We start from the raw sequence: 26,420 nt of genomic DNA on the forward strand, positions 1-26,420 counted from the left end.
AACGGGGATAATTCATCAGAAAGCAGGTCCCCCTGCCAGACTCACCGTGGTGGCACCTCAACACAGAGGGTACAGTCTGCATGTTTCATGATCAACACAGAGACCTCATTTCTCAAGAACGATGGCAGGACAGTAATTTTGCAATGGTTAAAACCAGAGAGGCTGTGTTTCCCAAAGCGCTCAACCCTTTTGGCATTTATATATTCAGTTTGCTTAGCGTAACCTGCATTAAATAATAATACATTTTATCATTACCGAATAATTAAAAACAGCTATCGATTGGGGCAGTCCAGTCCCAAAGCTTAACAAAAACTTAAAGGGTGGGGAGGGGAGAGTTCTCATCCTTCAACTGTGAAAAATGTTACAGAAGAAAGAAAGAAGGTGAAGTTAAAGGGACAAAAGGGTGTTGAGAAAATTAAGACAAGGAGGTTCTCTCCCATCTGCCCCTGCCTTCTGGGGAACTGGAGAGGGTCCCGAGTGGGATGGGGGTGAGGGTATCCTAAAGATGTCCCTGGGATGTGGCACCTGGCTCTCCTGAGATGCTCTGGCCCAAACACGGATCATACCCATGGATGGGGCACTTGGAGTTGAAGGGAGGCCGCCTGGGAACGATTTTCCCTGCTGCCAGAAAGCCCTTCTCCTTGAAGGGACAAGTCCCGACTTTTCTCTCCCAAGGAGAGCCTGGCTCATGCAAACAAACACTTGAAAAGGACCCAACCCAAATATGTTTTTCTTTTCACAAACCTGTGATCCAGAAATAAAAATTTCCATTCCAAGCTATGCCTTGAAGTGAATTCCTCTAAAGGTTCGTCAACTATGCACATTTCCTGTATTAGAAGGGAAAAAAATATTGCTTGGGGTGCCAGATGCTCACCCTAGGTTGGTTCAAGAACGCATGGTGGGTAACAGAAGTTAAAATCATTTAGAGCAAGTCTCCAAGTTGTGTTGGGCTGAAACTCATCATCTGTAGCTAATTTCAGTATTAGCTGATACTAAATTTATTTCACAAGCTGGGGAAAAATACCTAAGAGCCAAAATGCCACACCACTCCCTTCCCATTATCTGGAAGGGTGGTAAACATGTGGAAAATGGCTTTTCATCTGAATTTGAATGACTAATTTAACTCCGCATTCATGCCATGGATGTTAAAGCAATCATGGGTGAGAGAATACAGACAAGCCCTGGGTTTTGACACTTGGCCCTCACCTCGGCCTGCCCTGAGTGGTAGTAACGTTGGCATGAAAGGGAGGAGGATCTACAGAGTTGCCAATGAGTATCTCTGCAAGCTGAAGGGCAGCTGATGCTGCCTTCCAGCAAAAGAGCTCCTGGGAAACCAGAGTTAGGGCAAGGGGCATGCGGCACAGTTCACAGGTGCAGAAAGCAGACATTTCAACTTTTCAAAGTCAGTGGCAACTTCATTGCCATCTTATTCTTTCCCATAAAGACGGTTAGTGAGCTGTAACTAAACGTGACTCAGCTGTACTAGTTTCACACAACACAAGCTCTCCCAGGTACTTGCCTTTAAGAACTGTGGTGTTGCCAGACGAACTGTGGCGATGAAGCAGACCTCCTTTCCCAGCGGCACCCGGCAGGGCCTTGAAAGGGTGCCATCAAAGCCATTACAAGAAGGGCTAGGCACTGGGGCGGGAGGAGACAGGCAGATGGGTTAGCCCTGTGTGGCACAGCAGCCGACCCCAACCTGGCATCACTGTCAGTCAGGGCTTCGCGTACATTCACTCTCTTCATTCGTACAACAGACACCTCCGTGAGGTAGGGGCTACTATTATCCGCCCCGCACAGGAAACAGGAGGCACGGCCTGTGAGGTAACCTGCTCACAGCCCAATAGAGTTGGAATCCGAGTACCAGCAGACTACCCTGCCTCCTGCTCCCAGTAGTCCTACAGGGACACAGACTGTTGTGCTGGGAAAAACATTTGACAAAAGGAGAAGAGAGCTTCGCTTTGCGGTATGGGCCCGCATTCTCACTTCGGGGTGTGTTCCCTAGTCAGACACGGTTTCTGATACGACGGGCCCCCAGCATTTGTTGACCCCCCCTTTCTACCCCTGGTTCTGGCACAGCACACCTGGGATCCAAGGGCTTTCCGCCCTGAAACTCCACATCGGGAGCCAGGCTGATGCTGGGCTTGGCCAGTGCTACTGAGGAGATGGCCTCAGGATCCAGGGTGATCCCCAGAGGTACACAGTGTCCCCCACAAACTCACTAGTTCTGTAGCTCTGCACAGGTGACAAACCTATTCATGAGTATCTCATATTCTCACAAGTCTGGGAAGGTGTGACCTTCCTCATTCTACAGATGAGGGAGCTGAGGCCCAGAAAGGTTATATGTATTAACCAAGATGGCTCAGAATCGAAATAACAGAGCAGGGACTCTAACCAGGTCTTCCGTCGCCAAGCCTGAAGTTCTTACAGGGCAGACGGGTGATTGCTCAGGGCTCGTGCCCACTACAGGGCTGAGAACAGGCCCCCGCACACCCTCCAGGGAGGTGCCAGCTGGTGCCAGCTGCCATCTTCCCTGGGAGCTATAGAGATGACTTCACAGTGACTGGGGAGAGCTGCTTTACCTTTTGGGCCAGGGAACAATTCTGCTATTTCAGGTGGAGTATGCTGGGTGGGAAAAAGAACCCTGTTAAGTATGAGAAAAGTCAATGGACTATGTATATGGGATTCTTGAACTCAGCTACACATCGGATTCCTTGGGACCTTTTACATGGCCTCCCAGATGCCCAGACGCCATTCTCAGATCAGCTGATCCAGGGACTCTGGCTGTGAAGCCCAGGCACTGGAGGTTTTAAAAGCTCCCCCACACTTACTACCATGTAGTTAGGGTTTTGGATCATTATGCTAGATAATCTATACTACCTCTCTCTTTTTCAAATGTAGTTGATTATATCCTGAACTAGATCCTGAATTCTAACTACATTTCTGAACTTGTAGACTTAAACATAGTTGTGTTTTCCAATTTGAGAACATATAAAGCAACAGAAAATGAAATGCGTTCTAAAATGAAATCTGCAAGACTTTCTTTGGATTTTAGCTTTCCAATAATTTTTGTTTTATATGTTCGTAGGTTTCTAAGTGATTCTATAATGTGGTCTTCTATCCACTAACATGAATAAATTCATTTTACCAAACATATTCTCTGAATTGATTCACATAAATATTAATATAAATGTTTCCAAACATGAATATAAAGGGGCAAAGTAGAAAACAGTGGTCCCTGAGGAGTTTACAGCTGTCATTAGTTGGCTTAGTCCATTGTAGATTAATGTGGAGGGTGAGCCAAGGGACTCACTGAGGGGAGAGAAGGCAATCCCATAAGGGAAGGGTCTGCAGATGTGAACATCTGCATAATAAAAAAAGACATGAAAAAATCTCCCAGATGTGAAATACCCCCTCTGCTTGAATCTAAGAGACATCGACTGCCAAATAGAGACCTAATAAAATTCTCCCTACTCTTTCAGAAAACCTAGGCCTTCGAAGCAAACTTCCAAAAGGACTTCCTGGAAAATTCTAGAGAAAGTCTCTCTCATTTGTCTCTAAACCATGCGCCTTGCTGGAATGATCCTTCTGGCTACCAAATTAATGTATTCTGTCAGTAAGTGCCTTTCTTGGTGATTTACCATGAGGAAGACAGGGAGACAGAAGGAGCGTGGGGGAGTGAAACACCAGCCCCTAATAATTTCTTCAAGGGGCAGAGACCACGGAAATTATGTGAATGTTCCGCAGAGCTTACTGCTGGCCTGGCTGCCTCCCAATGCAGTTGTGTATCACTCCTTTTACAACTTCTAAGGTTTTAAAGATGAAAATGCACCCCGCAGGGGAAATTTCATTATTGCTTATAGCCTGCACTTGATAAGCTAGATACTTTACAGAGGGGCCCAGAACCAAGCAAACTCCTCTTCTAAACGAGCTTTCTCCCCAAAAACCTTAAACAGCTGAGGGCTTGATCAAAGGTGATGGTGAATCAAGGATGAAAGTTGTAACAGAGGCCAAGGGGATAACCTTGGGGGAAGTCAAGGGGAAGAAGATACTTGAAACATTTTGCCAACCGCGATTCAAATGACTTTTATTCACAGCATGAGCCTCCTCACAGATTCCAGAGTCAACACATGAGCAAGCTGCTCCCTGGGACTTCAGAGTAATATTTAGCACTTAGAATAACTTCTCTGGCACTTCTTATCCCAAGGTAGTTAAAAAACATTAATTAAGGATTTAATTAGTTGTTTCAATTTAAGTAATAGAAAAAACATATCTAATTACAACTGGCTTCCTGAGCCTCTCGGAAGAATTAACCAGTTGATGCAGACGCAGCCCTATTTATCAGATCTCTGCCTGCTTTCCCACTTCTTTCTTCCACCACTACAACACGCACACACGCACAGCATTCATGCCACAGATAAAAGCAATGATTTCTTGCTACATTTTTTGCCCCGAGGGTCATCTTACTTGAAATTGATCTTACTCTTGCCCAAAGCTAAAGAGACAGGTTTCCCCGTGGTAGGAACTGGATCTAGTTCCCTGTTTCCCACACTGAGCAGGCGTCTTGTACACAGCAGGCGCTCAACATGTGTTTACTGAATGTGTCTCTGATGAGAGGACCTTCCATCTCACCCCCAAAACTACAGCTTAAGATCTAGCTGGGGAAGAGACCTTCTGATCCCAGCCTGCAACAAACACACAGGCCTCGAGACCCCACAGGGGCTCCCCTTCTGCAGCCCAGCCTGGTGCTGCTGGGGGCTGGGTTGCTGTGGGAGGGTGCCTACAGAGCATGGTCCGGGGTCCCGCCGGCACTTGGGCTGGCTCACTGCCCTACTGGTGCATTTACACTGGTCAGAAGGACCTGGGCAAGGTCTGCTGCCAATCAGTATATCGCAGTTGCCACTCGGTGAAAACAACACAAGTGCCCATATGGGTCTCAAGCTCGGAAACATGCAAGACGGTGCTCTGTGTTTAGCCTTCCTATTAAAACAGTCCATGGGGGTGATCCAGCCCTTCTTTGCTCCTGAACCTTTCATCACAATTTCAAATTTTAGAGACCCTGGAAGAATTCTGCCTTGGGCTTGAACACAAGAGAGCCCTGAGGTTCTCCAGAGAATAAGAGTGATTAAAGTCTGTCTCTCCTGGTGTCTGGGGTTGGCTTCCATCTCAAAGGTGACCTCTCAAGTCAGTCATGGAAAGAAGACAAGGATGTCTGAAAGGGCAGGGAAGTCTCCAGTGGCGTGAGACATGTTTGCAAAGGGGTGGGAAAGAATGAGGAAGAAGCAGAGGTGGGGATAGTGAACATTAGCTAATAGCAAAGGAGTAGAAAGAAATGGAAAAAGATGTACCTATGGTTCCTCAGTACTGGTTCAGTCATCAGGCCTAAACAATTAAGTATTCTGATCAGAGATGGCCTGCTTATGATAAATTAGTTGCAACAGCTGTAGGAAAGCACACTAATAGTCCGCAAGGAGAGTGACAAATAGCTTTCTCAGCACTTCTTGGAGCAAACAAAAATCAAAGCCGAAAGGTGTTCAGGAAGACATGAAACAATCAGTGAGGAGGCTTGCTGAGAGAAGAAAAACGTTCTCAAATCTCATTTATGATAACTGTCCAAAACGTCTGGGTTACAGTGTCGGAATGTTAAGGAAAAAGTGATTTCCTGAACATTCACGAGAAATCCTCTCCCTCTAATTAAGCACTATTTTCAGAGGCTTCCTTTTTCTCTTAGCAGTACGGTATGCTTTACCCGATGTGTTCTGAATAGCCAGGTTACTCGGTTCTTAGGACAGCCGCAGCAAAATAATCCTGCCCCGGTTTCTGGCCCAGAGCACCACCTAACTAGCTGGGGTAAGGCGTGGTTCTTTGCTTTCTTTCTGCCAGTTCTGTTTGGCATAAGAATGAACGAGGCTGGAGACAGACTGAGAGCCACACAAGAAGGCTAAGGGTTTGCAATTTGCTGGATTGAAAAAATTACTCAGATGGGAAAATATACGTCTCAAATATTTCTTCTTTTCCTTGGTGTTTGTTAATAAAAATGAGTATTTGGGGGGCAGGAGGTTGTAATAGCATTGACAAGATATCCACCAGACAGTTGTTGTGAACAGGGCCAGCTGATTTTCCCCCTAAGGAAAGTGGACTTCGTACAGGATGTTGTCCCCTGTCCTCCATCTGGATGTCTTGTGCACATTTTTTGTCACAATTCCTGGACAACCTCTACGGAAGTGCCCTGCTCCCAGGCTGGAACAAGCAGGAAGATGTGTTTGTGTGACCATTCCTCACTGCTCCATTTTAATATGGGCTCTAGATGCTCAAGCAAGACAATGACCTTGGGTAACACCTTGTTCTTTATTGCATTCTTATTTCCTCCACAATCTAATCTGGCAGCACTGGCCTCTGCTGGAGAAAGATGTGGTACTTCCATGTTGGGGCGGAGGGGGGACACTCTGCTTCTTGCTCTTGGGGGCCTGTGACAGATAGATGAGACATTCCTTCCTCGAGGCTGTCCTTCCTGTGCTAAACTCACATCTCCATTCTCAGTGAGATCTGGTGGGAGTGGATTTGTTCCCCTAACTGAGAAATCTCAATTCAGTTCAGGAAAACAAAAAACAAAACCCCTAAAGCCATAAAATGAGGCAACCTACAGAAATCCCACGGAACATACGGAATCAAGTGTTGTAAGCTAAAAAGCCTCCATTTCTGCCAGTATTTCAAATCTGGTTGTGTGGTTAGAGGCGAATAGGTAAAATGAGGGCAGGGAAACTTTTATACTCTGGTGTGTGGTTTCTGGAAAGCCCAGAGTGGAATGTTTGCTGAGGGTGACCTATTTGGAACCACACCAACAACTTTTGAAATACTGCTTTCTGGATTTCAGTCAGATGCACATTTAAATCCAAGTCTGGGGGAGGAGCAAGGGCTTAAATAGAGGATTGCCTTCTTCCTGGCATGAACTTATCTTTCAGGAACTGGAACCTGTTTACTAGGACCCCTGAAAGCAAAGACTGTTCATTATGTCTTTTAAAATCACGTGGCTGATTCCTCTACAGTAAGAGTGGTGGGCAGGGCTGTGGGACTTGGGTGGGGGGTTGGGAGAGGCCCCAGGGGCTCCTCTATTTAACTGGACAAGGAAAAAAGATGGAAGGGTGTATTTGTTGGAGGTATTTTTAACCATCTGTTATGGGACAAACATAGCCCCGAATAAAGTAATTTCATTTCACCTCTCTTCTGGAAATGATGTGCAGAGCAGAGGTAGACCAGGGACTGTTGCCATCAGTGGTGATTTCTGGTGCTCCTGGCCACATGGCCAAGATCAGACAGTAGGCTTTTTATGGGAAGAGGAGGAGACATGTGGTTCCGTATTCCAGCTCAGATTCCCTCAGGAAGCTCTTCACAGACTTGGTTAGAAACTGTCCTGAAGTGAAACAGTTCTAGGAAAGCTACTTTCTTGTTCCATTTCCTGACACATACTTCTTCACGTTTATTAAAAATCTAGGTTAAAGATGTGAAGTCCCATCTTCACCTCCTCCCCACCCCAACCCCAGAACATCTGTACCAAATGATGAAGTCCGAAGGAGTGACCGAGATGTGCAAATACTGAAGCAGAGGAAAATTCCATTTGGTGAAGTATTTAGGCGATGGTTGCTGTGTCTGTGCAGCCATGGCGCATGGAGTGGGGTACAGAGGTAAAGGGGTAAGATGGCACAATCAGCTGCTGAATCTGGAAATGTCCCACTGGAGGGTTTAATCTCATTAACAAGGGCAAAGGGGCTTTTGTGCCTCCCCACACCCCAAATTCCTAACTCGACCTACTTATACTGGTGACAGAGCCAAATGAAGTTATCTGAGTTAGCAGGCAAGCAGATGAGGGTCTTCATCTATGGGATTTAGGGGTCACCAAAAGCCCTCTCTGGATCAATGTCACCTGTCTTCCATGCCCTGAAGCCTACAATGTTCCCCTTTGGGCTGTGAGTTTTGAGTCACAGCCCACACCTCTATCAGGCTCAAGGCAAATTGGTTGATCAGATGAACAAGAGGCAGGGAAGAGAGTGTGTCAGAAACACTACTGGCAGGGGTACCTGGGTGAGGGGCCTGGATAAGGACATCAGGGAGCACCCAGGGAGTCCAGGTGGGGAAGAAACTTGATGGGGGTGGGGGACACAGAATGGGGAGAGAATGGAGGCCAAAGATGACCATACACTGACCATGCACTGGTCAGTGACCTTTCAGTGCACACAATTCACAAATCACCATAAGTTATACATGTGCCAGTTTACCCAGCACATACCACAGTGGATTTAATCTTTGCATCGAATTAAAGGCCAAAGAAGTAGTGGGAACCCTCCTGGAAGCCACCCCTCCATCTCTGGGGTGGGCTTTGGGGTCAGTGAAGGAGAGCTCTATTATTAGCTCTCAGTTTTGGAAAAGCCTCATTTCCCTGTGAGTCAAAAGTCAGGTCTGAGCTGGACCTCTGTCCCCTACCACCTGTACGTCCAGGGCTAAGATCTCTGAGCCTCAGTCTAGGCCAACGTACTTTTGTTGAGCCTTACTTAAATACCAGGCATGGACTGCATAGGCCCAGGAAGGGGTGCAAAGAGCTCACAGATCAGTAAATGTCACCATCCTTTCCACTCCATTATTGATAAAAATGAGAGCCTTGTATTTTCCTGACAGGTATCAAAAGAGAATGTGCCAGGCAATGCTCCATAAACTCAGCAGCCCTACAGAAATGATAGGACTTTTCCTGATAACGGACCAGGGTAGGGTTTCCTACATAGTTCTTTGAAGTGCGCACAGGGATTTTATTAAAATAAAAGCAATGTTCATAGTCATTTTTCTTCTACACATATTGCTTTGAAAGGTGTGCCATGCCTGGGGACTCAGGGAAGTTGCATGGGGTGGCTTGTGTACAAACCCCTTTTTGTACTCTCTGTATTTGGTGCTTTGACATTTGGGGCCTTGCTGACCTTGGAGAAACTGCTGCTTTCAGGGTTGGTCAATTCCTAGAAATAGGGTACGACTCACCTTCCAGTGCACCTTTCATAGGCAAACCAATCAATCTAGAGCTCACAGCCCAACCATATCCTTTATGGGGCTCTGACACTCTGGGCTACTATCCACTTGCCCTAATCACTCAGGTCCCTGAGAACTAGAGACAAACCCCTCTACCCAAGAGCCTACTAAAATTATTTAAACCCACCAAACTGAAGTCTGTTTATGCTGCCTCACTCAATCTTTTCTACAGAAACCACACTAGGAGGCTCCTGCCCACATCTCCTACTCTCCCTGCCTCTTGACCTACCCTGGTGCTTCCCCGTGTGGCCTCCACAGTGTCTTGTGCCATTTTTAGAGATCTGTGAGCATAAACCCATTTGTTTTCAAACAAATCTTGGGTATGCTTAAAACAGCATGGTTCACGGGTGCGGGACATCTGATGTGCATAGGGACGGACATCATGTCCCAACAGCATGCCCAGTGGCAGGGACAGGCCTGTGTGCTGCATCTACATGTTTAATTTCAACATAGATTTGCTTTGCAACATAGCAAAGCACTGGGGTTAAGGGTAGGAGTTCAAGGTTAGAATGTGCACTTCTGATTCTTATGTGCATCAGTTTCCTTCTCTGTTAAGATGCGACGATGCCAATGGTACCACTTATAAGGCTGGCGAGAGGATTCAGTGAGATTATCAATGCAAAGACTGGGCCCAGGACCTGGGAGTTAGGAAGCACTCCTAAGGTGAGCTATTTTGATTAACCCATTGTCCAATGTTTATTAAGAAGTAAACCTACAAAATCAAATTTGAAGTATTTCTTACAGTATGTTAAACTCTGTTTTACAGGTAAAAAATAATTGAATGTTGGTGATTTCATAGGGTTCCATCTTAGAAATTCATTTCCCTCTGACATTTGTTGTGGTCTATTTTCATCCAAGTGAGAATGATATTTCAGGTTTTCCACAATTACATTTGGAGACTCTTGCCTCAGGAAAGCCCCCCTAACTCTGGTTTGTTCAACAGGCTCTGGAAAGACACTCTGGCACTCTTGGCTTTAAATTTTCCACTTTTCGATGCTGTGTGTTTATAGCAGTAACAGTTTCCAAAAAAAAAGAAAAAAAATCACACATAATTTCCACATATTCTTTCAGGCAAACAAACATTGTCTCACGTGAAGTGAAAACAAAGCTTTGCTGGTTAGGAAAAAAAAAAACAACCAGGTATTCACAATGAAGTCTGCCTCTTTCCTTGAAACCCTTTAAAATGTGATAAGCGACAGGAAGCTTCAAAGTGATATTCAGCAGCATAGTAAGGGAGAGTTGTGGAAATGTAAATGAACAAAGGATGGGACTGCTGCTCGGCAGCCAATCACAGGTCGGTTCCTTAATTAAGCGGTGCGCCGTTGTCATGGAGACACGTGGGAGCAGCATCCCAGAATTTCATCCACAGTCTTGGCACTCCGGGGGGCCAGGGTGCCTTCCCCTTCCTCGCACGCAGACACATGGGATGTTCTGCTATTCCAGCAGCTGGCATGATGGCCACAGCACACATTTTAAGCAAATTGCAAACCACTGCTTATATGAATTCAAGAATAAAGCTGTAGGAAGGAGCACCATTAACGTGAGGAGTACCATTACGATTCCTATGGAATGGCATTTAGTATCACAATAGGGCAGTGTTTCTCAAAGTCCACGGCCCCTTTCATCAGAGCCCCAAGGTTCTTTCCAATTGTACAATCCCAGCCCCACCCTCAGATCTCCTGAACTAGAATCTTCATTTTAACAAGGTGCCTCACCCAGTGAACTCTGCACGAGGGCTGGCATCATGCTGGGTGTTCTACCAGGCGTCTCGTAGGTCAATTTCTTGAACTAGGCAGCCCAACCAGCTACCATTTACTTGTGTGGTTCATAAAACATTCATCTCTTGAGGTTTAGGAAAGCCTTTCAGATGAGTCGGGTTAGACATGGTCAGGCTTTGGCTTTATCCCGTTTGACCCAGATTTAGGGCCCCACTTGTGTAAGCGGACCTGTCTTCACTTCCAACCACTTAGGAACCCTGTTTGGGTAGGTTCCCAAAGGGCCCCAAGTTAGCCAAGGAGCCCATCATCCAGGCACGAGCCCTGAACGTTAGGCTTGAAAATCACTTTGGCAGGACCAAAGTGTTTAGCATCTAGTTCAGGCTTTTAGACAAAGTATGTATATTTATGCAAACAACATACAACAGAGGATTGTTTGAGGGGGAAGGAAAGATCCTGGTCAGCTTCAGCATTAGGACTCGGGGCCATTATGTTGGCAGATTCTAACGGAAACTCTGGGTCTAATTTGGTGGGTAAATGGACTCCATCGTGGGTCCAGAGGCTGCCCAAGCAGGGGTGCCATCAACTCCCTGGTGTCTCCACCTGCCCACCCATCATTTCTGTGCCTCATCTTCCTGTCTCTTTTCCTTTGGTATTTTTCTCCTTTCCTTCCCTCTCTCTCTCCCATCCCTGTCAACTCTTCCTTCTGTTTTTCCCATCTTTGTGGTTTTATGAAATGTCAGATCATTCAAAGTGGTTTGTTTTGTGTTGAGGTTTGAGGAGTGAAGCAAACAAAAGGCAGGCCTTTCTGTGCTGGGCTCCACAGTGGGGCTGTGGGCTGGGGACTGTACTTCGGAATTTCCGCCACCAGGCCTGCCTTCCCATTTTCCCAGGGTCAAAAGGGAAACTGAGGGTGTCAGTCTAGTTTAGAGGTACAACCAGAGCTTGGACCATTAGTTATCTGGATAATTTCAGAAAGTAAGATTTTACACTTGGCTAATCTGCTTCATAATCCATCCAAATGTGGATTTTTCTGGCTCCTCATAAAACGGCCACTTTCCGTGCATTAGGGTCAGAGTGAGCAGAAGACCTATGTGCCAGACCCATGAGAACATGCTCACAGCAGTTCTGGAAAAAGGAGACTAAAGATGCAGAAACCAAGGTTATGGATCTTCATGTCACAGTGAAGCCCTGTTTGGCTGTGTGTAGGCTGAGCCTGTTCTTTATTAACTAGAAGCTGTTTCCCACAGTACAGAACTATTCCATCAGCCTGAAAATAAATACATGAATAAAGTGCATTTCAGTGGGACTTTGTGCACCGGCATAAACGAGTGTGGGAGTACGTTCTTCTCAAACGGGAGACAGCATTTACGAGCACAAAACGCATCTTGGGAACATGAAAATCCAAACGCAAATATGAAAAGCACGTATTCTCACTCCTCCTCCCTCAGGGATTCTTATGCCCCCGTGTGCACGTTTGCATGATAAAAGACACTGCCGCAATTATATGACAATTAAAGCTTACCATTGTTGTAAGAGCGAAAATTTCCTACAAATTTTATGTATTCATAAGTTGGAAATTCCTTTGGGTTCAAGCTGCCTCTGAGAAGATGGCAATAAAACTCTAAATCGTTGTCAGCTGGGCCGTTAAAGGAAAAAAAGAAAAAGGAACATGAATATGACATAGATTCTAGACTAAACAAGTTTATCTTTGTGTAACTCATGGGCTTTAGTCTACACACGGCCAGGACATTTCTCTCATTATGACTGACTTTTGGACATGGTTTTATAACCTTTGCAGAATAGGGGGTTTTCCCCCATAGTCTATATGGATATTTTTGCCTTCTGTACTTGGGCCCAATTAGTCTTAATTTGCTCCCAGATGTCTGTGGTTGCTTATGTCGGCATTGATTAGTTCTGGTTGTTTTCATATGGTGTATTAAAATAAAGCTGCTCATATAGAGCTGCTCTCTTTAATTTAATCTTTTCACATTGCTTTGAAGTAAAATCAGATACACAACAGGACAAATTATTCATGGAAAATGGACTAAGGCTTGAACAAGCACGAGGCACTTGCGTTACCTCCATCAACGTACATGGTTCAGCAGGCACCGAGGCCGCCCTTTCCATCCAGGTTGCCAATTTTGAGGAAAACTTTAAAATTCCATAAAAACTGGAAACGTATAGAAATAACCAGATGACAGCCTCGGGAGAGGAGAACTTGGCGTTTTGACCTAATTATTCAGTTTTCAGTTGGATACTTGGTTATTATATACATCTAGCTTTACAGTGCCCTCTAAAATAAGCAAGTCGACTGTTCCCTGATTTTTTGCAGTGTTGATTACCAAAAGACTCTCATGTTAAAAAAAAAAAAAGAACTTGTATTACAGGCAAAATGAATTCTTATTCTTAAGCACCATGCTTTCAAATTTTCCACAGAGAAGTTAAATGTCATATGATTCTACTACATACTACTACTACATAAAACTCTAGTTTTAGCTTTAAATTTCAAATAAAATATACCTCTAAGGACTCTGGAAATACTCTGAGTCACAAGGAAAGCTGTTCTTAAAATTAGTTCTCCCTCTCTTAATTCATGCTAACCTCCTTTCCAAAGTAAAATTCTTATCTTTGTATCTTGTAAAACCAGTAAAGGTAAACTTACATTTTAAGTATTCTGGGGAGGGGGAATCTGTCACAAGCATATGGGAAGAGAGCATTTTATAAACTTCTGAATGTTCTTGTTCTGGAAGAAAATTTAACAAATTCTGATCCATGACATCTGACTGAAAAAGAAAATAAAGAACAAAGGTACACACTCAACGAAGATGAAAAACAAAAGCAAAACCAAAACCTGGACATTCAGGACCATTTAGAACTGATCTCTGAAATGAAAAGTCCAAGATCTGATTTTCCACAAAGACTCTCAGTTCCATCACTCTGTAATCCTGGATTATAATCTAGAACGTGTCACTTGTTCCAATGCAAATGTGCTATGGTATTGCCCAAGGGCCCACGAGAAAAGTAAGAGTTAAATTAGACAAATATGCAGACAGTCCCACTCTTCCTGGAGGAGCCCCACCTACCAGCACTCCTGTGTTCTGGCTGGGGCCCCCGTGTGAGCCCTGTCACTCGTGTGAAGGGTTGTAAAGAATGTGTGGGGTTCCTTTTCTGACCCCCATTTCCGAATGCCTGTTTACTTCTTAAGATCCCTCCAATCGAAGGAACTGCACTTTTTTTCTGAGTGCTTGGGCACTGCGCATACAAAATGAATAAGATGTAGAATCTAGATATAGCATTGTCCAATACAACTGTCTGTGAAGATGGAAATGGTCTATAATGTGCGCTGTCCCTTACAAGAGCCACCAGCTACGTGGCTATGAACACTGAAATGTGGCTGGTAGGACTGAAGACTGAATTTTTAATTGTATTTAATTTTAATGATTTTAATTGGAATTTAAATAGCCACATGTGGCTAGTGGTTCCCATAGTGGCTAGTGCAGGTGGAAGCTCACAGAGGAGAAAGAGAAGACAGGCATGTCTCTTGCTGCCTTAGTCTCCCTCGATAAACTCATGCTTTCATACATTTTTGAAACATGACCTGCAAACACTCTTAAATTTGTATATCCAGGCAACTCTCTGTTGTGTGCCCCCTGAGAACCTGAGATTCACATGCATCCCTAATGTCCTCATTCTTTTGCGCCCATATCTCCTCTTCCCTCGAGCTCAATGTCCCGATGCCCGGTATTGCCAATTGGTCACTTGCCCATCCCAGACACCTTGGTGGCATTCTCAACGTCTCCCCTTCTCACCCTCATCTTCACATCCAAATGATGTTCAAGTACTGTGAGATGTTCCTCCCTCAAATTCTCTCAGATCTCCTCACTTCTCTATTTCCATGGCCTCAACCCCCAGTCTAGATCACCATCATCTCTTATCTGGGGAATGAACTGACCAAACTGGTCTTCCCACATCAACTTTTGTTCCTGTCCAACTTATTCTCCATCAGCAGCCAGAAGGAGCCTTGTATCATCAGATCAGGTCACCCCCTTGCTTAAATCTATCTAGCGGCAGGGCACCTGGCTGGCTCAAGCCGTACAGCATGTGACTCTTGATCTCAGGGCTGTGAGTTTGAGCCCCATGTTGGGTGCAGAGCTTACTTAAAGACAAAACAAAACAATACAAAACAAATCAAATACTGTCAGTCAGCTTCCAAATGCTCCCATGACAAAGTCTGAACCTCCCCATTCACTTCTGAGGCTGCGTATTACCCACCCTCTAAACTTCCTTCTTTCCAGTCTACCAGGTTTTCTCTTCCCCACGCTGCACCTTGAGGCTGGGACATCGTGCACTGCTCCTTTTGTCTGGCTAACTTTTGTGCATCCTTTAGGTCCCTGCTTTGAAGGCACTGCTTCTGAGAATGCATGCATAAATGCCACCCTGACTGCTGTGGCTCTGGCCTCTGAAGCCCCTTACTATGTGCCATATTGAAACCGCTGGTGAAGAGCAAGTCTGCCTAGACCACACTGGCCTGTGTCACGACAAGGTGGGGAGAACCCTAGAGGTTGGGACTGAAAGCTGGCTCTACCCCCTCAGGGCTGCGCTTTGCTCAACCAAAAGAGAAGGAAGCCAGGAGCTACTGGTCAAAGGGCACAGAGCAATCACTCAATGGATGCTCAGTGTGATTGTTTAATAACCCTTTAAGAAAGTTCTTGAAGTTTTCTTGTTTGTTCACATGCTGATGTGTATCCTCTGCCTGCCCCATCCAACAGGAGCCCCAGGAGAGTAGGGGTCCTGTCTGCCTTCATTTTGATATGCCTGACATCTAATGGTACCTGGCCTTAAAAAAAATGCATTAACTAGCTGAAAGAAGTAAAAGGAGTAAAAACAAGACACCCCTAGAACACTGAGCATGGTGTGCTGAATCCAATCACAAGGACCGAGAGGCTTTCAGGGAACAATTCCCACAGGCAGGGATCCTTGAGTGGGATCTGGGGGACAAGATGGCGTCTTCAGGGCAGCCAGGGTGCTCTAGGCAGGGGGCACAGCATGCACAGAAACATCACAGGGGAGGGAGGAGAGCAATGGAGGCAGGGGTTGCAAAGGGAAGTGAGGCCAGAGCAAAGAAGGTTGCAGAGGAGAGAGTGCCCTGTCCTGTGTGCCTGGGATGGGGAGATGGAACCCACTGAGGGCCTAGAGGAAGGCACTGTACCAGTGCTTTAAAGAAATCCCTTAAGGTTTCTAGTCTGAGGAGGGAGGGAGCACAGGAAACCAGACTAGAGATGGTCAGAGTCTGAGCAGGCACAGGGAATGGGGAGATGTAATGCACAGGAGAAGGGAGAGTCCAAACAGGTCATTCAACAGCATAATCCACCCAACACTGAGGGCTACTGTGTGCCTGCCAGCCACTGCCTTTGGCACTGGGAAGAAACACAACGAAGCAGGCAAGCCCCTTCCCTCTTGCAGCCAGCATTCTAGAGGCTGTGAGGAAGGGAGATACCAACTTGGTGGCTGATGAAGGACAGGAGGAGGAAAGGAAGGGACTCCCAGCTCCATTGCACCCTGGCTTGGCTTGATCTCTATTGGCAAAGACTCTGCAAACCCTTCACTAGCCTGTGCTATCATTTTCTCATTCAGGCTTTCTCCAAGTTCCTTCTGATGTTCTTGATTTTATTGTAAGCGCATTCACTTTAGTTTTTTAGATGCTGACTAATGCTCAAAGACAACAGTATTCTTTCTTCTTAAAGACATTTCAGATACAAGAAAATGATGACGAAGTCACTCCATGGCCTTTTCTTGGAGAGCCCAGGTGGAAACCCCTTCCCCTGATGTATGACAGGGAGCAGGGTTACAGGGCTACCTGACCTTGTTGCTCCTGTGGAAGGCAGTTGGCAGGTCACAGGGCTGTGGGGGCACCTCAGGCTACAAGTTCTGCATAGAATAAAGGTGAACCCTGGATGGAGATTGGTGGGAGGGGGGAGACTGTGAGGATTATGAGTCAATATACGCATGAAAAGTGCTCAGAGCTGTGGTTGGCACAGAGCAAGCTCTCTCTCTCTTCACTGTTATATTACTATTATGCCATTTAAACATGACAACCAACACAAACAATGATAATTTGAAAATTTAAACCCTAACGCTTACCGGAGAGTAAATTATATATGCAATTGAACTGTCCCTTGAATGAGCTGAGCTCTGCTTATTAAAATGACAGCAATTACAGAGACAAGGGAGGGCATTTGCCATCTGCAGCTATCTTCATAGCTGAATCACAGTGTCTAGAACATCATTTACCTGTTGGAGGTGGAAGGTTCTCATTCTCAACTTACTGGGATGTCCTTGGCTGCTTTATCAAGAATCTTTACCAAAAATACTTTCAATACGAATGCCTATTCCTAAATTCCAAATTGCACATCTCCCATGTTTCTTCTTGGGGCCCCATGGGGGCCTGGGGATGATCTGGAAGCGCTTCGGGAGGCAGTGAGGCATTTTCCTCTCTCCCTACAAACCAGCAGCACCAGATTAGTCCTACCCAGCAAAGTTAAGTGAGAGCCTGCACAGGGAGCACACAGAGGGTGGCCAGCTGAGTTGGAAATGAGCTGGGTGGACACTCTGTCCAGCAATGTCCCAAACGGGCCCTGGCAGTTCTGGCTGGAGATGTGTTGGCCACAATTGCAAAGGGCAATTGTGGGAAGTCCTGGAGAAGCTTCATACTGCGAAGAGGCAGGAATGAGCTCAGGGAAGCAGTCAGGCCCTTGATCTCCCTAAGGGGCCAGGAAGCTGGAAGCATAGTCGATATGCTTTGATGCAATTTAGATTCGGAATCAAACTGATGGCCAAACAGTAATGCTTTCAGAAGACAGCACTGCAAGTGGCTTTGACCTTAGAGTAGTGAAGAATTAATTAGGGTATAAAAGGTACCAATTATGAAGAATCTCAATTCATGAAAAGAACCGAGAGAGGGAAAGGTAAGCCACAAAATGAGAGAATATGTTTGCAACACACACACCATGGTGTTAAGTCCTAAAATTAAGGTTCACTGTTAACTGTCGCCTTGTCACCTGGCAAAATTGGGAGGGCCTCGATTTTGCACAACTGAAAGTTCTCCTTCACACTCTGGCTCCATGGATAAGGTCCCCTAGCTAAACAGTGCTCCTTATCAAGGGGGACAGGCACAGTTCCTGCTCATCCCTGACTAGAGGGTTTAGTTCCCTGCCAGCCTGTGGAATTATTCAAACAAGCCAGTCTCACTCCTGTGGGGATCAGGGAGTACCTCACCCCCTTGTTACTAGGAAGCCTGCTTCTCACAGCCCCTGCTGGTTCACTGTTCCAGAGCGCGGCCCTGTGTGGCCGTGCGTCCTCGCCCTCCAGGTTGTAAGCATACGTGACTTAAACAGCTATTGAGCTCACGTGTCCAGTATTGGGTGTTGTGTGTTCCACCGAACCTGTATCCCTAAGGCAGAGTGAGTAGGAGGCAATTCAAATGACCCCTGACACAGGACGAGTATTGAGAACATGGAAAGAATGCTTACAAATCATTACAAGAAACAAACTAGACAATCCAGTAGGAAAATGGCAAAATACCTGAACAAGCACCGTGTTCACAAATGAGGAAATCCAAATGGCTAACAAACATATGCAAAGATGCTCCATCTCATTAGCAATGGGGGAGAGACACAAATCAAAACTCCATGAGATGCCCTCATGCATTAGGTTGGCAAACAGTAGGAAGCATGACAATCCAAGTTCTGTGGCACGGAGCACTTGGAACTCAACTCTGCGGGTGGAGGGTTGATGGGTGCAACCACTGTTAGCAACCTGGTGTTACCTAGTAGCGGTGAGGGCGAACCTACTCTATAATCCAGCAATTCTACACATAGTCCCTATAGGATGCTTGCAGATGTCCATCAGGAAACACACGCAGCATGTTCACAAAAGCCCTTTCTAAGACTTCCAAGCTGGAACAGATGCAGAAATTTTAGCCCATTCCTCCAGTGGAATACTGGGCAGCAGTGAAAATAAACCCATGACAGCCACTACTAACAGTGTGGGATGGATGGATCTCATAAACCATGTTGAGCAAAAGGAGTACATTTCCTATGGCTCTATTCTACATGAAGTTAAACAAAAGGTAGTACTAAATTACAGTGTTCAGTGACAGATCACAAGTTGGTAGAACTGCAAAGAAAAACAAGAAAGCAATGATCTCAAAAGCCAGGAAGATGGTCACCTCTGGCTGGAAGGTGGGGGTATGATGGGAAAAGAACAGACAGGAGCTTCCACGGTCCTGGCTATATTCTGTTTCTTCACCTCAGTGACAGCTACCTGTATGTTCCTGCTCACTTTATCGTCAATTTAAAAACTGAATGTATGTTTTATACATACTTTTGCATGTATGCTTTATAAAAATCAAAAGGCACATTAAAATAAAAACAATCTAACTGGTGACCTGGACTCTTTCAACCTGTGACCAACTCTGAGCTGCATGTAGCCACACCTGCCACACCCCTCCTAGACAGAGGGACCCCCAGCTTGGCCCCCACCAAGAGCCACCTTTGACCAGGTGACTGGGATCAGGTAGGTTCTTCCAGCAGGTGAGGGCAGGTGGAGGGGGAAGGGAGGGCAGAGCGATGTTTCCTGGAAGGTGTTTCACGGACTTGCTGCTACATTGTGTGGTAACACAGCCCAGAGCTCTGTCTTTCCTATTCATGACCTCCTCTCCCTGCTGTGACCCTCACCACGGGAATTTGTTCCCTTATTCCACTTTGATCTTGCACTGCTTGCTGGAGCTTAGGAGAACCAGCATTCCACAGAAGTAATTTTTGGTCTGTAGATTTCTCCAACTTTATAATCACTCATGCCCTAGATTATCTCCCACTGGGGAAGTGGTGTTGTCCACGCCCATGTTTCTCACTTCTGAGGCACTTCCCAGAGCTGTTTGCAATTGCTCCTGAGGTAGCAGCCCCATTTAAGACCTCAGCCCATCACCCAGTGAACACTTAGCCACATGGGGTCTGTGCTCAGGGCTAGAGACAGGACTTCTGCTTTATGAGCCTAGCATGATCCCCCTCATTCAGCAAACATTGCAATCATTAACAAATCAAAACAACCACCTGGGAAGATTTTTTAGAAACTCAAACAAAAGTCCAAACAGGAAACACAGATTATGCCTACTTTGAGTCTCTCATTTGGTTCTGCCTCAGCCATATGATTCTTTCCCAAGTCTGTCAGAGGCATGTGACTTAGAGTCCCTTAGATCTTTCCTGGAAAGTTTTCATTTCAGAAGCTCCCTCTAGCCCTTGGTCTTCCATCTGCACACTCATTTGCCATGCCCATGTTTCTTCTTTGACCACCTGTGTTCGTTAATTCTAGATACTGAAATGTACTGGTGTCGCCACCACAGGAAAGTTTTGACTTTGTCTTAACATCATCTTCTTCTTTGAGCTATTTTCTTCTTTTTTTCTCTATCAAGTTGGGAGAGAAAGTTCTAGCATGTTTCAGCAGAAGATTGCTATACAGAAATCTATCACGGGAGCTTTTGCCATGTCTGAGTTTCTGGTAGTAGGAAGGGGACAGAGAGACTATAAACCTGACAGTCTCAAAATAGAAAGGAATTCTTGCTGCTTTTTGTCCCCCAACCTTCCCAATCATGGATGGGCCTCCAATCCCAGGCCACGCAAGTGATAGTGGGACCTAACCCCTGGTGTGCCAGCCTTTGATACCGATGGGGCCCTGCTGCCGGGGCCCACAGCCTCCTGCTCCCTGCCCACACTGCGTCTCTGTTGGACGTGCCCTCCCTCAATGGCCACCTCTCCCACGAAGACTGACCACTACCTTTCAGTTCTCCATCCTCTCTTCTTAACCAGTCTCCCTACCCTGAGAGTACACCGAACTTTACTCTGTCTTATATAGAATTCTGAGTAGTGGTTAAGCAACCAATCCTAGAGTCAAAATGCCTGAGTTCAAATTCCAGCCCCACCACTTACTGGCTATAGAACCTGAAGCTCTCTGTGCCTTAGCTTCTTCATCTTTGAACTGGGGTAAGTACCTATCTCACAGAGTCATTGTAAGAATTATAAGGGTAAGGAGAGCGAATGTGATATAGCTCTAGCTCTGTGCCAGGTACAAAGTGCTTTACACATATTCACTCACGGGAGGCACTCTTAGTGGTGCCTGGCACATAGTAAGTGCTCAATACTTGTTGGCTATTTTCCGATTAGTCCCTAATGGTTTTATAGGTGAAATCTCTCAACAAAACTGCAAACCCTTAAGGGAAAATAATCTCACGTGGGCCTTTCGAAAAGCTGCATTGTCTATGGACAAGTCCTCGGCTCATGCTGAGTAGTAACTAAGTCAGACTCAAAGTGAATTAAACCAAAAGCAGAATTCCCAAATGACAACTCCAACCCTTGGCATCAGGAATACACTGGAGCCGAGTGGTGATGAGCTTGGGCTCTGCAGGCAGTCATGTCTGGGCTAGGCCCTGCTCTACACCTCACTGGCCAGGCCACCTTGGGTTTCCTTCTTTGTAAAATAGAGGGGATACAGGTATTCTTGGATGGGCTCCTCTGCTGAACCAGCCGGTGACTGATTGGCACCTGGGAAGCATCCATCCTTAATCTCCCTTGTCCACCCACAAGAACAAAGATGCAAGCAAAAAAAGAGAAGAAGGTGATGCTCTGGATAAAAACTGGATAATATAAGTTAAATAGAAGTTAAGTTTGGGGATTGCCCATCCTGAGCTCACCTCCCCTGGCGAGATTTTAAGGGCTGACTCTATGTGTGTCTGGGTGTGGTCTGTGTATTGACAGACGCTCATGATTCATATGAGTCTCTAGCATTGATAAGCCAGAGACAGGATCATTTCTGATCCTTCCAGAGTTACAGAATCATTCACATAGGTGGTCCTAAAATGCTCCGTAATTTCAAATCAGAATTCCAGACTTACTTTCTGACTCCCCTCTGTCATGTATAGTAACTGGGTCATCAGATAATTACTAAAGCATAAAGCAGAACAGAGCAAATCCTATTTGCCCAAACATCTCTGGGCTCCTACATCTCATTCCTGGGTCATTAAGGAGGCTCCATGTCATTGCTTTCAATCGGTGCCTGTCATGACCCCAGTCCACCCCTTCAAGACAAAACACAGACTCCTCCAAAGAAGCACCCATCACTTCTTTTTCCTCAGCCACCTCAGGTCAGCCCAAAGAAGCTGGGCTGATTTGGTGGGATCACTTCTGTGTTCCTCGTATTGGCCTCATCACTATTCTAGCCTCAGATAAAACCAGGGTGAAACTGTGCTTTTGTCTCCTTGGGACTCAATGAGAACCAGCCTCTCTGACAGCTATCAAGAGGAGATAGCCACCCCCCACCCCGACCAAATTCACTTGGAGATGGTGCAGGGAGTGGGCCAAAACACAAAGGTTAGACAGATTATGGGGTAATTCAAAGGCATCTGCCTAGCAAGGTAAAAACTCCTTTTCTGGGCTACGTCACACAATGACCAAGCAAAGGAAAAATGTGGACAGTGGCTTTGATCTCCACACAGTGTCATTTGCAGAAATGATGCAATGGGGAGTGGCTTCCGAGGACAAATGTAACCCAGGACAGCGTGGAATCCTGGGCCAGTAGCAAAGCTGGGCTCATCACCCCAAGGAAGCAGAGTTGCTCACAGAGCAAGGCCACACTGCTCTCTGTCAGGTGCAGCTAAGGAGAGGCGGCCATGGTCCTCCAGTGTCTTCCTAGCCCAGGATTTCCTTTGTACAGGAACTAGGGGAAGCAGTTACCCTCCTTATCACATCTGCTGGCCACCCACCCACCCATGTGCGGGGAGTGGGGAGTGGTGGGGTTAGGTGGTCTGGCAGGGCTTGTTGGGAGGAGAGAGAAGAGAGGTTTTTATCTCATTTGGGATGCTCCTGGTAGAGCTGTCATTCAAGATCACACTCTGTAGGAATAAATAATGGTGTGGCAGGAAGTGGAAGGCCGGCCCCACGCCTTTGAGAGATCCCCAGAGGTGGACCCTCCACAGGCTAGGTGCTGCTTGGTGAGTGGGTGTTAGCAGGGTTCCAGGAGGACTTATGCAGAGAGGAGGAGGAGAGGGAGAAAGGAGGAGAGGCAAAGAGGCAAGAAGGTAGCAAAAGAAGGAGGAAGAAGGGGAGGGAAGAACATCTAGGATGGTTTTTGTCAAGCAGCACCCACCCCCACTCTGAGCCTCCACCTGGCTCCCCTGGACAGCAGGGCTTGTCCTGCTGCCTACACCCTTCTCATTCCCCAAGGCCTCCCTGGTCCAACTACATCCTCTCAGAATAGTTCAACTCTCCCCCCACCCTCCATCCCCCCCGTCACAGATCCCTTACTACCATTAAGTGTCATCACCCACTTGTGATCTCAGACATGTCCTCAGTGATCCCCAAACCACGCCCCATCACCATCCATCTGTTGTACATTCCTCCACCAGCTCTGCTTTGACCCGGGAAGTCGGCTTTTCCCTTGGAGGGACACCCATCAGCCTCGGTACAGGCTCTAAGATCTGCTAACTGTGCTGGGACTCTCTCATCGGTTCAGCTGCTGCATGGTTTCTGGGCCACAGAGGGTGAGGACCTGCTCCCATGTCCCCCTGACAGGTCGGGGTTTGCCAAGATCTTGGTGCCTCGCTTGTTCCAGAATGGCACATGCCTGCGTCTGCCCTTCCTCTAGAAGGGAAGTTCTTGCTGAGAACACCATTAACTTTTCTTACGCACAGACCCCCTCATACCTACGTCACCCCTGATCTGAGATCTGAATGGTTCTCAAGGTAAGATGATAATGTGTACTGGCAAAGGTCAGCAGAGCAGACACTTACCGGTAAATGCCCCAGGAGAGGCGTGATACTGTCTGAAACATAGAGGATGCTGCCATCCGTGGTCACTGCGATGATGAAGCCGTCTAATGCCTGCGGAAAATGCAACAGTGGAAGGCTCCTTAGCCGTGCTTTTATGGAGGAGGATGTCACTGAAGCAAAGGACCCCCTGTCACGACACTGACTTTGTGGTGTAACTCTTAGAATATTTCCACAAATAACCTCGCCGCACTTTTCAGCCTTGCACAGGAGGATTACGTACGCGGATTCGTCTAGCCTAGGCAAAGTGCTTGCCAAAGCAGTAAAGGACTCCCTGGAATCCTACCTGTTGATATCATGAGACAAAATTTAGCCATGGAAATTACCTAAGTAGTGTTTAATGATAAGCATCCCGTTGGGCTAAATCAGAAACACCTCAATTACCATTAAAAGATGTCAGTGATATTGTATGGTTCCCATCCCTCTACCGTCAATATGGCTTTGAGTTCAGCAGGAAACATTTACCGGAAGATACTGGACCTAACAGATGCATTAACAACTGTCAGTCAGGGTCAACCTCTGCCTTCATTCATTGCCATAGGAGGAATACCTCCTGGAGGAACTGTTTGTAAAGAACATTCACATTACTTACTGAGTGTCTACTGTATGTGAGGCATGCTGCTATAGATGCTTCTGATAGGAAAGAAGGGGTAGAGGCTGCCAATGTTTTTCTTTCTTTCTTTCTTTCTTTCTTTCTTTCTTTCTTTCTTTCTTTCTTTCTTTCTTTCAGAGAAAGCGCAAGTGGGGGAGGGGCAGAGAGAGGGGGACAGAGGATCCAAAGAGGGCTCTGAGCTGACAGCAGTGAGCCCGAAGCAGGGCTTGAACTCACAAACTGTAAGATCATAACCTGAGCCGATGCTGGAGGCTCAACCACCTGAGCCACCCAGGCACCCCAGCCGTCAACATTTTCTTACAGACACCTTTGCGGCTTTGTTTTTAGATTCTTTACTGGATTCTCATGATGCTTTCATAAGATCTGCAAGGTGATTTCTAAAATTCAGACTATGTAATTCTGAATGGGGTCCTCTTGGCTACGGGCTATATAGGTGCCCAGAATAGATGGAAAAGATTAAAACAAAGCCCATCTCACCAGAAAACAAATCTCTGAGGGAGTAAAAGGCTCAGGTGGATAGTTACTGTAAACCTATCACTGTTGCTTTATCGACAGTATCTTTGAAGTAACATCTTCTCTGAATGTGAGGATTTTTCTGCTTTAAAGGGGGAAAAAGCCACACTGAAATATGTGCTTAGAAAGTTTTGGAAACGTTTTGTATGCATTCAGCTAGTTCCTCCCGGGTGTTACTGGAGGTCTGCACTGCCAAAAGGGCATGCATTGTCTGTTAGGTGGGTGCAGCTAAGTGCACTGCAGCAGGAATCAGAAACAGTCCGCTAACTGCACACAAGAGGCACTGTGCCAAAATGGGAGGGAGTTCTCTTCACCAGGAAAATGCACACTAGGGTCATGTGTTATTTTATACTTACATATGGCAGGATATAAGACTGAAAACTATATTAAAGCATGTTTCTTAAGGACCTCATCCTTCTGGATTATATCAGTGTTTTTCCATGAGGGGCAAAGCGACCCCTCCCCCCTGCCCCCATTAGGGACATCTAGCAGTGCCAGAGACATCACTACTGGGGTGGGTGCTGCTGGCATCTAGTGGGTAGAGGCTGAGGATGCTTTGAAACATCCGACGATGCACAGGATGCACCCCCCCAACAAAGAATGATGAGGTCTGAGATGTCCATAGGGCCGAGATTAAAAAAACCCCAATAAAATTTATGGGTCATGGTGAACACAGAGGTACATCCTGGTACCTTTTGTTTCTTTTCCTAATTGGTTTTTTTTTTTTCAGTCATATTTTCAGCCCTCCTGGCGGTGAATTTTACAAGGTGGGGCCACTGTTGAGGATGTCAGCTGGACCTTTTAGGAAAAAGTGGGGCAGAGTACTGGGAAAATAGAAACTGTACAAATGATCTTCTTGCACAGTGAGCCCAAGCCCCTCTTGGATTTGTAAAGCATGTGGGTGTTAAAGAGCTGAAGGTATTTATAGATGGAAGATAACTTTCATCAGCTTATTGGCGTTTCCCATCCAATGCGCAAGACGTGCGCTGAGTCACTGCTTGGAAAACGCTTGCTGTGGTTTTAGAAGGTCCCCTCAGTACCACCTGAGTGACTCAACACTCTGTGACTGGGAAGTCATGCGTCCCTCTCAAAGTAAAGTTGACTGTGATAACAGCTTCGGGGACACCCGAAACGCCATAATGGCCCAAATTTTATACCTGCCACATGCCAGAAAGACATGAAAACACCCCTTTATGTCAATTCCTGGGTCTGATGCTTCTTGTGTTCCCTGGGACAACCTCTGGGCTGTGAGAAAAGATCACTATAGCTTTTCTGAATAAAATTCAGAAGAAGTACTACAAATTCCTTAATTGCCAATCAACAAGAGCTTTCCCTTCTTTCCTTCCCTTCCTCCTTTTCTTTTCTTTTCTTTTCTTTTCTTTCTTTTTCTTTCTTTCTTTCTTTCTTTCTTTCTTTCTTTCTTTCTTTCTTTCTTTCTTTCAGAGTGCAAGTGGGGGAGGGGCAGAAAGAGAGAGGAACCTCATGGTCATCAAGACATGGCATCTGAATCCGTCACATTCCCTGAAACGGCTCTGGAAAAGGAGAGGGCTGTGCAGCTAGAAAGAGACACAAACTAGTTAGAAATTGCCTAGTGGCAAATGGTGACAACATCATCCTGTGGGGGCCACTCCAG

The 26,420-nt window shown here is 46.1% G+C and overlaps 1 protein-coding gene across 1 annotated transcript in view; it reads right to left on the reverse strand.

Annotated features, from left to right (window-relative positions):
• The window catches only part of NPAS2 (neuronal PAS domain protein 2), a 194,063-nt gene that overhangs the window by 28,669 nt on the left and 138,974 nt on the right, over positions 1-26,420 (reverse strand). Inside the window, exons 8-12 of the mRNA XM_042981167.1 lie at positions 23,626-23,715; positions 13,450-13,570; positions 12,310-12,423; positions 1,520-1,638; positions 745-827 (exon numbers count right to left, since the gene is read on the reverse strand). Of these exons, the coding sequence (XP_042837101.1) occupies positions 745-827; positions 1,520-1,638; positions 12,310-12,423; positions 13,450-13,570; positions 23,626-23,715 (527 nt within the window). The remainder of the gene's footprint in view (positions 1-744; positions 828-1,519; positions 1,639-12,309; positions 12,424-13,449; positions 13,571-23,625; positions 23,716-26,420) is intronic.

Source organism: Panthera tigris, chromosome A3, assembly GCF_018350195.1.
Source record: "Panthera tigris isolate Pti1 chromosome A3, P.tigris_Pti1_mat1.1, whole genome shotgun sequence".
In the NCBI taxonomy this organism is placed as follows: Eukaryota; Metazoa; Chordata; class Mammalia; order Carnivora; family Felidae; genus Panthera; species Panthera tigris.